General features: G+C 35.9%; 1 protein-coding gene across 10 annotated transcripts in view; it reads right to left on the reverse strand.

Moving 5' to 3' along the window:
* The window catches only part of SESTD1 (SEC14 and spectrin domain containing 1), a 151,385-nt gene that overhangs the window by 55,865 nt on the left and 82,996 nt on the right, over positions 1-12,524 (reverse strand). For all 10 annotated transcript variants that reach the window (XR_012421288.1, XR_012421285.1, XR_012421286.1 and 7 more), the window contains one exon: positions 8,929-9,042. Coding sequence is in view for 5 of the 10 variants with exons in the window: in XM_045367328.3 (XP_045223263.1) it covers positions 8,929-9,042 (114 nt within the window). In the remaining 5 variants the exon portion in view is untranslated. The remainder of the gene's footprint in view (positions 1-8,928; positions 9,043-12,524) is intronic.

A 12,524-nucleotide genomic window follows, 5' to 3' on the forward strand; every position in this document is an offset into this window, starting at 1 on the left:
TGACTTAAGCTCATTTTATATTTGCATTAGAGTCATGATTTCACCTTTAGGAAAACGACACTTTAACATATGTTTTATCAATTTAAGAATGTGGAGTGGATCAAATTCTGACTTTCATCAACTATTTTCAAATAGCCATCTCCATGAACACTCTAATATTTATGCATACCATTAAATTTATGAAGACAAAGGTTACTGGTTATGTTCAAAGTAGCTATCATTTTACTAAGCAGAAATCTAAATTTCAAATCTATCCTCATATTACCAAAGAAATTTGAAATCTAATAATCAGCATAAAGGGAACAAGAATAAAAAAAAACTACAAAAAAGAAGGAAAAAAAGATCACTACCCTGCACAAGCATTTCAAACTTTTGCTAAGTCCTTTCAAAGGTAATACAAAACATAAAGTTTTAAAAATAATAAAGCCCTACATAAATATTACTTTCCCCCTTCATTTTATATATGTTAGAGAAGTCAAGACAAGACAAATTAAACGACTAAACCACAATATTGTATTAACTAGCACATAACATGGTTCAACAAGTTTGAAGAGAGAGGTACTTACCATCTGGTCTTTAATAAAACATTTGTGCAGGTTTTCTTTAATCTCAAATTTTAACTTGTAGAAAGATAAAAAACTTGTTTCTCCTTTACTCTCATTATTCCTTCTGTAACTATAATACTTATCCTTTCCTAGTAAAACATTCCCCAAAAACCTACCACTGAAAGTTTCATTTTGTAGGCACTGAGATGTTTTATTATTTCACTATTGCTAAGAATGTGTGTGCAAGATCCAGAATGAAAATCTGCCTTTGTATGTATTTCTGCAGTTAGTAAAGATTCATGTGTGTATATATGTTCATACACATACTATTTTGATGTGTATGTCTGCTTGTACCTGTTTGTTGAAGAATATATTTCTCACTCAAGGAAAATAGGTTTCTATAAAAACTGGAAAGAATCAGAATAAATGGAGCCAGAGGTGTTCTTGAAAGAACAGCATCATGGAAGCCTTTGGTCCTGGATCCTACAATTATGTATAGTCTCAAAAAAGAACACTATTAAATCCAGTATTAACAGATAAAGAGAATAAAGTGACTTAGAATGGGGGCTGGTTACCATTAAATAAACAACACTTTAATGAGTGACAAAAAAGGAGAGTGGAGATCCTTTTGATAGTTAATCTCTCCATTTGAAGACAAGATTAATGCCAGTATGACCTCAATTTTATCTTGTCATTAGACAGAATATAGACACTATCATCTAACCAGCAAAATCTATCACAGTCACCAGGTACAATGCTGCTGAAAGATACGAAGTACTTGAATATAATATCTGAGTTGCTAAAAAGGAAACTAAACAGGTAGGTATCTATGTCAGAGATAGGAAGGATATACAGAGAAATATTAAGGTTAGCAATGAGAGATGAATATTCAATGGCCGATGAAAAACACTGGAGGAGTGAATAGGAAGGAGGTTACCTAGAAGAAAAAATTTAGAAAGTATCATGGGCAAGAAAACAAGAAGTCATGTGGGAACAAGGTGTCACCAAAATGACCACTGGGTATTTACTTGATGAGCATTGTAGACAGCTGGTAATAAATCTTTGTTGCAGATAATTTAATTTTATAAGGTAAAACATACATTTATGCTTACAGGATCACCACTACTCTTAAAGTTTAAAAAAATTTTTTTTTAGTATTTATATTAGATGTACAAACACAGGCTTAATTACAACAGGCTAAATTATCCAAAATAATACCGGGGAAAATAATTTGCGATTAAACAAGCATCTATGTTGGATTTAATTATATAGAGCTCTAAGTAACATTTAATGGATAGTGTTGAATTGCCCCCTTAAAGCCAGGTTTGTTTGGCAGCGTATTAACCAGCATTTGAAATTACTCTCATCTCATTAGGAAATTGGGCTTTTAGTAACTGCCTAGTGCTTACTTACTTGAGAAAATATCCTAGCTGAATCTCTTAAATGTCTAAGAAAACATACTGATGAAAGAAGTTTTAATGCTTCTGTTTTAAAACAACAATCTATGACACTACAACAAGGTAGATAGAAATTCTGTCTTCTATTTTATCCTCCAAGATGCAGGGTACTTAAAGTCACTATTAATTTATATAGCATAAGACCCAACTACCAGAGCATCTCTGAGCAGATGCCTACTTAGCTTAAGCAGGATGTGACAGGTGCCTCATAAAAAGGGATCTTCCATGGTACCGAGTATTCACAGCTTTAGTTTCCGCTATTTGCCCCCGGTTCACTTTGCATTCTCTCAGAGCAACATTTCCTGCATGCCCCAGGCCATGAACTGCAGGCCTCAATGGCTGGCTGAAGTCTTCCCTCACCATGCTCCTGACTCTCGAGGCAACATTCAGGCCTCCTGCCTTCAGCTTTTACTTTCTTCCCTCACTATGCTTTTGATGCTTTTGTCTTTTTTTGTGGGGGCGCAGTTTTCCAATCAACTACCAGGGCAACACCCTTCCTAATGTGATCCAGCAGCCTTGGTCACCTTCCCTTACATTACTGGCACACATCCTTCCATCAAGTCTACGGAATAGTCAAGTCTACCAATGACAAAAGTTGAAAAGAAAAGCGGGAAAAAACTCTGGCTCCCACTTAGGATGTAGGAAGTTGGAAAGAGCATGGCTCCAACTCTTATATAACAATGACCAAAAAAAAAAAAAAATGCAAGTTAATCTGAAACACCATAACTTTCCTGAAGCCACTGGAGAGCTAAATTCACAAGGAAACCAATTAACCTGGAATCTAAGGAAAGACGGGCATCTTCAAGAAGATGGAACTGGATTACTTGCTTACCTGGAAAAAATGCCAGACCTGATGCCAGCCAGTAGGAATTTAGGTAAAATTTTAATGAATCATTAAGGCCAAATGTGGGGTAGTGTGAAAGTACAGAACCCATGGAAGTATAGACACAAGAAGAATTCATACTCACTTGGAGGCTGAATCTCTAGGGGAAAGATCTCTGAAGGAGTCATGAGAAAGACTGGAAATAAGAGGAATAAGAGATTTGAAAAAGCCTCTCGGAGCACAGGCCTGGGTGAGGGGAAGAGCAGCTACTACTGGAAAGGCATGAAGCACAACCCAAAATCTTCAATGCTATCTGTCCTATGAAAAAAAAGTCTTAGAGTGCTGCAGAAAGGACTGAAAACCCCACTGGCCTTAGAGGACAACTGAAGTCCCACCACACAGAGGACAACTGAAGTCCCACCACAGGTGGAAGATGGGAAAAGACAATCACAGGGGAGGGAGTGGAGACAGGAATATATTATAAACCCAAACTAACATAGGTTCCTAAAAGGGGGAGAGGGGCAACATTACCAAGAGGGCCCTTACCCACTAGGCTGAGGGACACAGAGCCTGCCTAAGATTGAGGCTGAGTAAGAACAACAGAGAACACCTCTCTAACAAATATTGAATAACAAGTAACAGCAGCCTATTAATGAGGGTCAATTGTACACAGAATGACTTTCTCTGAGGTGCAGGCACAAAGGAAAGACCTAGAGCAGAGGATACAACAAATAATGAAAAAGCAAAACTCTCCAGCAAACCAGCCCCCATCTTCAACACAAAGTAGCTCTACAGAAATTAGAAGCCTGTGGAGGACTAAGGAAAATAATAGCAACAACAAAATCCAAAGCCCACTCAATTCCTGGTTAGAACTCAACTCTTCCCTTATGCCTAGGAAAAGGACAAGATGAGCCCATGTGCAGGCACAAATACCACCTATACCTCAGTCTTTACTGTCCTAAACAAGATGTCTAACATTCAATAAAAAATAACAAGGCACACACAAAAAAGGAAAGAAAATGACCCACTGTCAAGAAACAAAGCAAACAACGTTAAGTGGAGTAAGACAGATGCAGATATTAAGACTATGAGATAGGAAATGTAAGATATTGATGCCATAGAGAATGAAAAATAACATGCAAGAACAGATGAGGAATTTCAGCAAAGAGAAACTCTAAGGAAGAGTCAAATAGAAATGCTACAAATCAAAAGCACAGTAATTTTCAGTGGTCTTACCAACAAACTTAACATAACCAAGGAAACAAACAGTGAACTTGAAAATGGATCAAGAAAAATACCTAAACTGAAACACAAAGAGAAGGATAAAAACAAAACAGGAGACCAAAGAAAATGGTGAGAAAATTTCAAATATTGTATCATACATCGAACTGGAGTTCCAGAGGAAACAGAAAAAGGGCAGAGAAAATATTTGAAAAGAATGTATAAACATTTTCCAAAATTGATGACAGACATCAAACCAGTTATCTAAGAAGTACAGAGAACACTAAGTGGAATAAATACCAAATAAAACACACACAGATACAGCAAAATACAACTGCAAAAACCAAAATCAAAATGAAAATCTTGAAAGTGGCTAAAGGGAAAAAAAGGCAAATAACATACACAGAGGACCAAAGATACAAAAAACAGCGGCCTTCTCGTCAGTGACCATTACAATGAGAAGGCAAAGGCAATGAGATAGCACTTTTAATTTTATTTACTTTTTACTTTTTTTTTTTTTTTGAGGCAGGGTCTTCCTCTGTCACCCAGGCTGGAGTGCAGTGGCGCGATCTCGGCTCACTGCAACTTGTGCCTCCTGGGTTCAAGCAACTGTCCTGTCTCAGCCTCCCGAGCAGCTGGGACTACAGGCACATGCCACCATGTCCGGCTAATTTATGTATTTTTAGTAGACATGGGGTTTCACCATATTAGTCAGGCTAGTCTTGAACTCCTAACCCTCAGGTGATCCACCGCCTCAGCCTCCCAAAGTGCTGGGATTTCAAGAGCCACTGCACCCGGCGAGAAAGCACTTTTAAATACAGTTGACCCTTGAACAACTCAGGGCTGAACTGCACAGGTCCACTTACAGGGGGTTTTCTTCTGCCTCTGCCACCCCTGAGACAGCAAGACCAACCCCTCCTCTTCCTTTTCCTCCTCAGCCTCAAGACAATGAGAATGAAGACCTTTATGATGATCCACTTCTACTTAATAAATAGTAAATATATTTCCTCTTCCTCATGATTTTCCTAACATTTTTTGTCTAGCTTATTTTATTGTAAGAATACAATGTATAACACATATACAAAATTTGTGTTAACTGACTGTTCATGTTACTGGTAAGGCTTTTGGTCAATAGTAGGCTATCAGTATTTAAGTTCTTGGGAAGTCAAAAGCTAGACACAGATTTTCAACTGCACAGGAGGTTGCTGGTCCTAACCCCTGCATTGTTCACAGGTCAACTGTATGACTAAAGTGCTGAAAGAAAAAAAAAACAAAACCCACAAACAAAATTCTATACCCATTGAAAATAATTTTCAAAACTAAAATAGAAATAAAGATTTTCTTCAGGCAAACAAAAAATGATACAATTCAATGCCAACAGACCTGCACTGAAAGATATATTAAAGGAATGTGACACCAGACAAAAAGTTGAATCTCCAAAAAGAAATGAAGAATGTCAGAAATGGCATAAATGAAAGTAAATATGAAATTAAAATTTTTAATTGCTGTAAAAGAAAACAGACTATCTGTAGCAAAAAAAAAAAAAAAAACAATGTAGCAATGTAGTGTTTGTTTATAGCACAGTAAAAGTGAAATGTGTAACAACAATGGGATGGAATTATTGGAGATAGACTGTTTTAAGGTCCTTCTATTTCATGTGAAGTGGTATAATATTTGAAGGTTAGACTGATTATTAAAGATGTATACAGTAAACAGTAAGGTAACCACTAAAAAATTAAGAGACAGAAATTACAAGCCAATAATGGAGTAAGATGTAATTATAAAAAATACTCAGTCCAAAGACAGAAAAGAACAAAAAAACCCCATAAAATCTCGCAAGATGGTAGATTTTATAAACCGTATCAATAACTGCATTAAATACAAATAGTCATACCCATGAAAAGACAGAGATTGTCAAACTGGATATGAAAGCAAGATCCAACCACATGGTGTCTACAAAAAATTCATTTTAAATATAAAGAAATAAATTAAAAGTAAAATAATGGAAAAGATACAACACATGAACACTAATCAACAGAATGCTGGAGTAGTTATATTAATATCAGACAATGTACACTTCAGAGCCAGATATAGTATCAGGAATAAAAAAGAACATTCAAAAATGATAAATTGGGCCCTACTCACCAAGAAGACACAGCTATCTTAAATCTTTATGCAATAAACAATAGAGCTTCAAAATACATGAAGCAAAAACTGACAGAAATAAAATAGAAATAATCCCAGATATAACAGTTGGAGGTTGCAATATTCCTCTTTCAGTTATTAAAAGAACAGGTAGACACAATATTACCATGGATAGAGAAGACCTGAATAACACTATGAATCATCTTGACAGTTACAGAACACTCCATCCAACAACAGAATACTTATTCTGGGAACTCATCAAGATAGAACATACAGTGTGTCACAAACCAAACCTTAACAAACTTAAAATTACTGAAGTCAGTTGGGTGCGGTGCCTCATGCCTGTTATCCCAGCACTTTTGGAAGGCCGAGACGGGCAGATCACCTGAGGTTGGGTGTTTGAGACCAGTGTGACTAACATGGAGAAACCCCATCTCTACTAAAAATACAAAAAATTAGCCAGGCATGGATGGTGGTGCATGCCGGTAATCCCAGCTACTTGGGAGGCTGAGGCAGGAGAATCTCTTGAACCTGGGAGGCGCAGGTTGCAGTGGGCTGGGGTCGCACCACTGCACTCCAGCCTGGGCAACAAGAGCAAAACTCCGTCTCAAAAAAAAAAAAAAATGAAAAAAACCTGAAGTCATAAAATACATATTCTTGACCATAGCTCACAAACATGAACTCAAAATAGATCACAGATCTAAATTTAATGCCTAAAACTATACAACTTTTAGAAGAAAATATCAAGGACAATCTTTGTGACCCTGAGTAAGGCAAAGATTTCTCAGATTATGACAACAAAAGTCTGATTCATAAAAGAAAACCGTTTCTCCAACTGTGAAATCAGAAGGAAAAAAAAACTGAAAAAGTGGACTTCATCACAGTTAAAAAAATTTCTTGAAAAATGTTAAGAGAATGACAAGGCAAACAATAGACTAGGATATAATATTAGTAAATTATGTGTCTGATAAATGACTTCTATACAAAATACATAAAAAACTCTCAAAATCCAGTAACAAAAAAGACATTTTTTTTTTAAAAAAACGGGTAAAAGGTTTAAACAGATACCATCTGTCATACTGTGATATAAGAAATATGCCTTTGCTCTTTGTCCTCGGTTCCCGGCACAGAACTCCTGAAACCCTTGTAATTCCTGGGTGATACGAGCATCTTTTTATTACAGTATTTGGTCTCAGTCTCCAGTTATTGATACAAGAGTTATTAAGATCCTTGGCATTTCTGGAGTGATAAGTGTTTTTTTGGATGTTAATAAGATGAATGGTGGCTGTGGGCCTCTAAACAGATTAAAGATGAGGGCTTGTCACCAAAAAGACCAAGGCATAATTAGAGAGTTGAAACTTTCATGGCCACTCCTCTCCCTCCAGGGAAGGGAGAGGGGCTGGAGACTGAGTTAGTTAATCATCCATGGCCAATGATTTGGAGAGTTTCTGGGTTGATAAACATGTTCACGGGCCAGGAGGGTGGTGTACCCCAACTCCCTAGGGTTAGAAGCTCCTGCGCTCTGGATCATTTTAGACCTCACACTTTGTATATCACTTCATCTGGGCTGTTCATCTGTAACCTTTATATAAAGCCAGCAAATGTTAGTGATTCCCTGAATTCTATGAATCAATACAGCAAATTACTAAACCTGAGAAGGGGCTTGTGAGTACAGAAACAGTTTTCCTACCATCAGTCAGGGTCTAGAAATGGAGAAGTTAACTACAGGAGCATATAGGGGAATTCTGGGGGTGATGAGACACTTCCTGATTTCTTGATTGTGGTTTTACATGTTTTGTCAGAACTCTCAGAATTATCACTAAAATGGATTACTTTCACTGCACGTAAATTATAGCTTAACTTTTTAAGTAAAGAATAAAACCATGTATTTTTAAGAAATTTCCAGCCATGTCCTTTAAGAATAAACTAAGTTTTCTCAAATCTTTCTATCCAATATACATTAACAATCTTTTCTCCATACCAAAAATACACTGATATTGACCTAGGTAAAAACAAAAACGAGTGTATAGTATGGCAAGTTCCAAAATGAATCTTTATTATCTGACTGTAAGCATTCCAAGAGTCTATGTTATACCAGGTTGGAGTTAGACTTTGTATTCTTCAAAGTTTCCACACTTTATTTAGACAATGTAAAGCCTGTTATTTATCAACTCTCCTACTGGCAGCTGAGAATTAACAGGTGTGGAAGAAAGAATATGACAAACTGTTTAGATTTAGTGCTTTTTTCTAACCTCCAATAAGATGCACTATCACACAAAGAAAGTGAAAGAGAGAAAGAAAAAGTCAGTAGGAAAGGATGGATAACTGTGTTCATGTATTAAAACTGGCCAGACACTAAAAAATAATTATGACATGTCACAGAAAATAGACTATAATTTCAACTCCAAAATGTCTAGGACTTCCTAGTATTTGTTAAATTTCCTCTCCATAATGCAATAAAAAATTTTAAAAACAAAGGTTCTACTTATTCAAAGAAGTTAACAAAGAATGATATAATTGAAAATGGAAAACAAGAACGCTTTCATGATCTTTACCAAAATATCATACTTCATTCAGCAAGTATCCAAATGCTGACTGTATACTAATTATTACTTAGGCACTAATTAAGTATTCCTTAAACACTGCTTAGTAACCACTGCTGAACCATCAAAAATAATTTCAGTAAAATACTATTTTTAAAGATATAATGGACTTTAAAAAAAGAGATTACATTTACCTCAAAGCCAAGTCTATCCTTTTCTTTCCAAAAACAAAAATGTGTTACTTTCTTATCCCAGAATTCATCTGGCTTTACCACACAAACAAGGGACACCTCAGCTGGAACAACATTCTATAAAATACAGAAAAATAATCACAAATTACACACGTAAAATGAATAATTTACTAAATTTATAAATTACCAGTCAAGATTAAGCTACATAAGAGACGTTTGGAGAATTAAAATAATAAAGAAGAAATTCTCTAGACTTTAAAACATACACGGCAATAAAGAAGAACTTGAAAAAGAAGCTGATTCAGAAAATACTTCAAATAAACAATGCAGCATAAATTGTACATGTGAATCACTTTTTGTTTTATTGAATCTCTGTACTAGGAATATGTTTAGATTAAACTGTAAGAGTTAATTTTTAGTTGAGAAATTATTAAATTTGATTTTTCTACAATATGAAAAATTTTTTCTAACACAATCCATCTTGGAGAATTTCTTCAAAAGACGTAAAATCAATTTTCTCACTAAAACAAGTTTTTTATCAGTCATTATACAATGAGGCCAAGATTTTATATGATTATTAACTTGAAGAGGAGGACAAAAAGCTAATCTTTGACAAATACCATTTCACATTTACTTGATACGGTTACTTATACTACCTAATGAATTGAAATGAACACTTATTGAATTAATAAATATCTCACATATATTTTATCAAGTCCTATAGAGTCTAACTTTAAAATGTATCTTAAATCCAACAAGTTCTACAGCCTGCATTGTTAACAACTTCAAACTATCCAGCTTTCTGAAATATCGTCATTACAAGGCTCCTTGCTTGACTTTCTCTTGCACTCTGAATGAAATTCAAACCTCTTACCAAGACCTACAAGGCCCTTCAAGCTCAGGCCCATGTTGGCCTCTCAGATCTCATCTTACACCTTCCCCTCCTAGCTCACTCCTCCACAACAGCCATGCTAACCTCGCTGCTCCTGCAATATGAAGTCTGTTCCACTTCAGGTCTTTGTCCATGCTATTTCCTCTATCTGGAATGTCCTTTGCCTTATACCTAGTAGTGTTCCCTCAGTTTATTTAAGATTCTATTCAAATATTCCCTCTTCAGAGAGGCCTTCCCTGTCTACCCTATCTAAAGTGGCATCATCTGACTCAGTCTCTTTTACTACTGTATTTTTCTTCACAGCATTTATCACCATGGGCTGTTACATCTGCTTAACTGCTTATTGTCTAACTCTTCAAGTAGAATATAAGCTTCCCAATGGCAGGTACCTTATCTATGCTGTCATCCCTATGTTTCCAGTGTTTATGACAAATGTCTGACATATATAATAGAACACATGCTATAAATATTTGTTAAATAAATGAAACCTCATTAACAAGTGGATCTCATTCTCTTAATTTTACAGGAGAGTAATTTGAGCTTCAGAGAAATAAAGTTACTTGTCTAAGATAAGAGTTAAAAAGTCACTAGGCTGAATAGAAACCACCTCTGTCTGACTCTAATGTTCTACTACACTATTTCATAGGCTCTGAACTTGGGGTCAATATATTCTTTCCAAAGGTCCAGATAATAAGTATTTTAAGCTTTGCAGGCCATAATGTCTCTACTGCCACTACTCAGTTCTGTCAGGACAGTATGAAAGCAGCCACACACAATATATAAATGAATGGGCATGGCTGAGCTCCAATAAAACTTTATAAAATCAAGGGCCCAATCTCTGTTCTAGACCATAAATTGCAGCACTGAATAATTATAATAATAATTACTATTATTACTATTCAGGGAAGAATGGAAAACCTTTAGAGATAAACATGCACACATCATAAATCTAGCATCCTCTGCAACAACTGGATTGGAACTAAAGTAAGTAAAATAAATTCAATGGTATCAAAACTTTTATCAGAGGGGCTGGAAAATTTAAGATAAAATTGAGCTTTATTCATATATTGCCTTGTGGAAGATTATTATTTCAAAATCATTGAATATGAAAGCTGTGAGAAACAAGAGAAACCAAGCCCCTCATTTTAGAGAATACTAGTTATAGGCACTGTGGGGTCCCAAACAACTGGTCCCAGTACCTTCTGAGATGAAAGCAATGAATGACTTCATATGTAGAAACTGTATGACTAGAAGTAAAGAGGCCATTGCAACTTCTGAAAATGTTAACTAGTAATAAATCCAAAAGTTGTTAAAATACCTATCAGAAAAGAAATCGCAAGAGGGGATTAAATCATCCATTGATTGTTCTTCAAAACTGCCATTGATCAAAGTCCAGTTCAAACAGCAAGTCCCAAACAGCTCATCTGTGACACAGTTGAATGACAGGATGAAAGGAAGAACACAAGGTCATAATTAATGGATTTCTTACCTAAGAGTTATTTTAACAACTTTCACAGAGAAGAGTTAATTCTCAAAGTTTGAAATATAAAAGTGCTGGAAGCACTTTTTTTTTTTTCAAAATAAAAGTTATTTTAGGACACCAATTTGTGCTCCCTTAAAAACTGATCCTCCAGAGGCTAAGTCCTTTCTAACCCAAAGAGTGATTCTAGCTTGTAATCCCAGTGATTTGAGGGGCTGAAGCAGAAGGATCACCTGAGCTCAGGAGTTTGAGACCAACTGGAACAATACAGTCTCTACAAAATAAAAAGAAGTAGCCAGGTGTGGTGGCACTCGCCTCCACACTCCCAACTCCTCAGGGTGCTGAGGCAGGAGGACTGCCTGAGCCCAGGAGCTGGAGGCTGCAGTAAGCCATGCAACTACACTCCAGGCTGAGTGACAAAGTGAGTCCCTGACTGAAAAAAAAAAAAACTTGGGGTGGGGGAATTCTAATGATGAAAAGTTTAAGCCAAACATTTAAGAAGAATGAGGCAATGGGTAGAAAATTCAGACACCCCCGCCTCAAATACAGGCCACTGGTAAATACACATTTTAAAATGGATAAAGTCAAGGCCTGGGGCTTACTTAGTCTGTACTAAGTTCCGATTTTAAGTTATTTAAAATCCTTGAGCCTCGTTGACCTTCTCTGTAAGGTTGTGAGGCCAAAATTAAATGAGATAATTTATATAGCAAGCTTTGCACAGTACCAGAAACATAATAAGCACTAAAACTAGAACTAAAACCTAAAATTACCACTTTGTTCCTATCCCTTGAATCCCTTTTTCCCAATTAACCTAAATAAATGATAAAACGTTAAAAACCATTCTCCTTAGTTATTTAAATTTTAAAATTATATGCCTTTCCACAGAATCCTAAAGTAGCTACCAAATTATTTGTTGAATTCATTTAAAATTCTTGATCTTTCTTTCAATATTACTGATGTCCACTTAAGTGAATGTTCATGATTCCACGTTACTACCAACTTATGTTTCTCCCAGACTGGCCTGCCATCAACTACTCTCATTGTACTTGCTTCATTTATGAGCTATATGTAACTCAGAGTACCTGTGAGGAAGGCCCTCTTTACTTTCATTTAAATTGGATAATTCAAATTTTACCTCTCTAGAACCCTACAGAAGGCCAAGTGCATGAGAGCAATCTGCCCTCTGCATCACTCAAATGTTTTATTTTTCCTTTTCAAATCACATCT

This window comes from Macaca fascicularis, chromosome 12 (assembly GCF_037993035.2).
Source record: "Macaca fascicularis isolate 582-1 chromosome 12, T2T-MFA8v1.1".
NCBI lineage: Eukaryota > Metazoa > Chordata > Mammalia > Primates > Cercopithecidae > Macaca > Macaca fascicularis.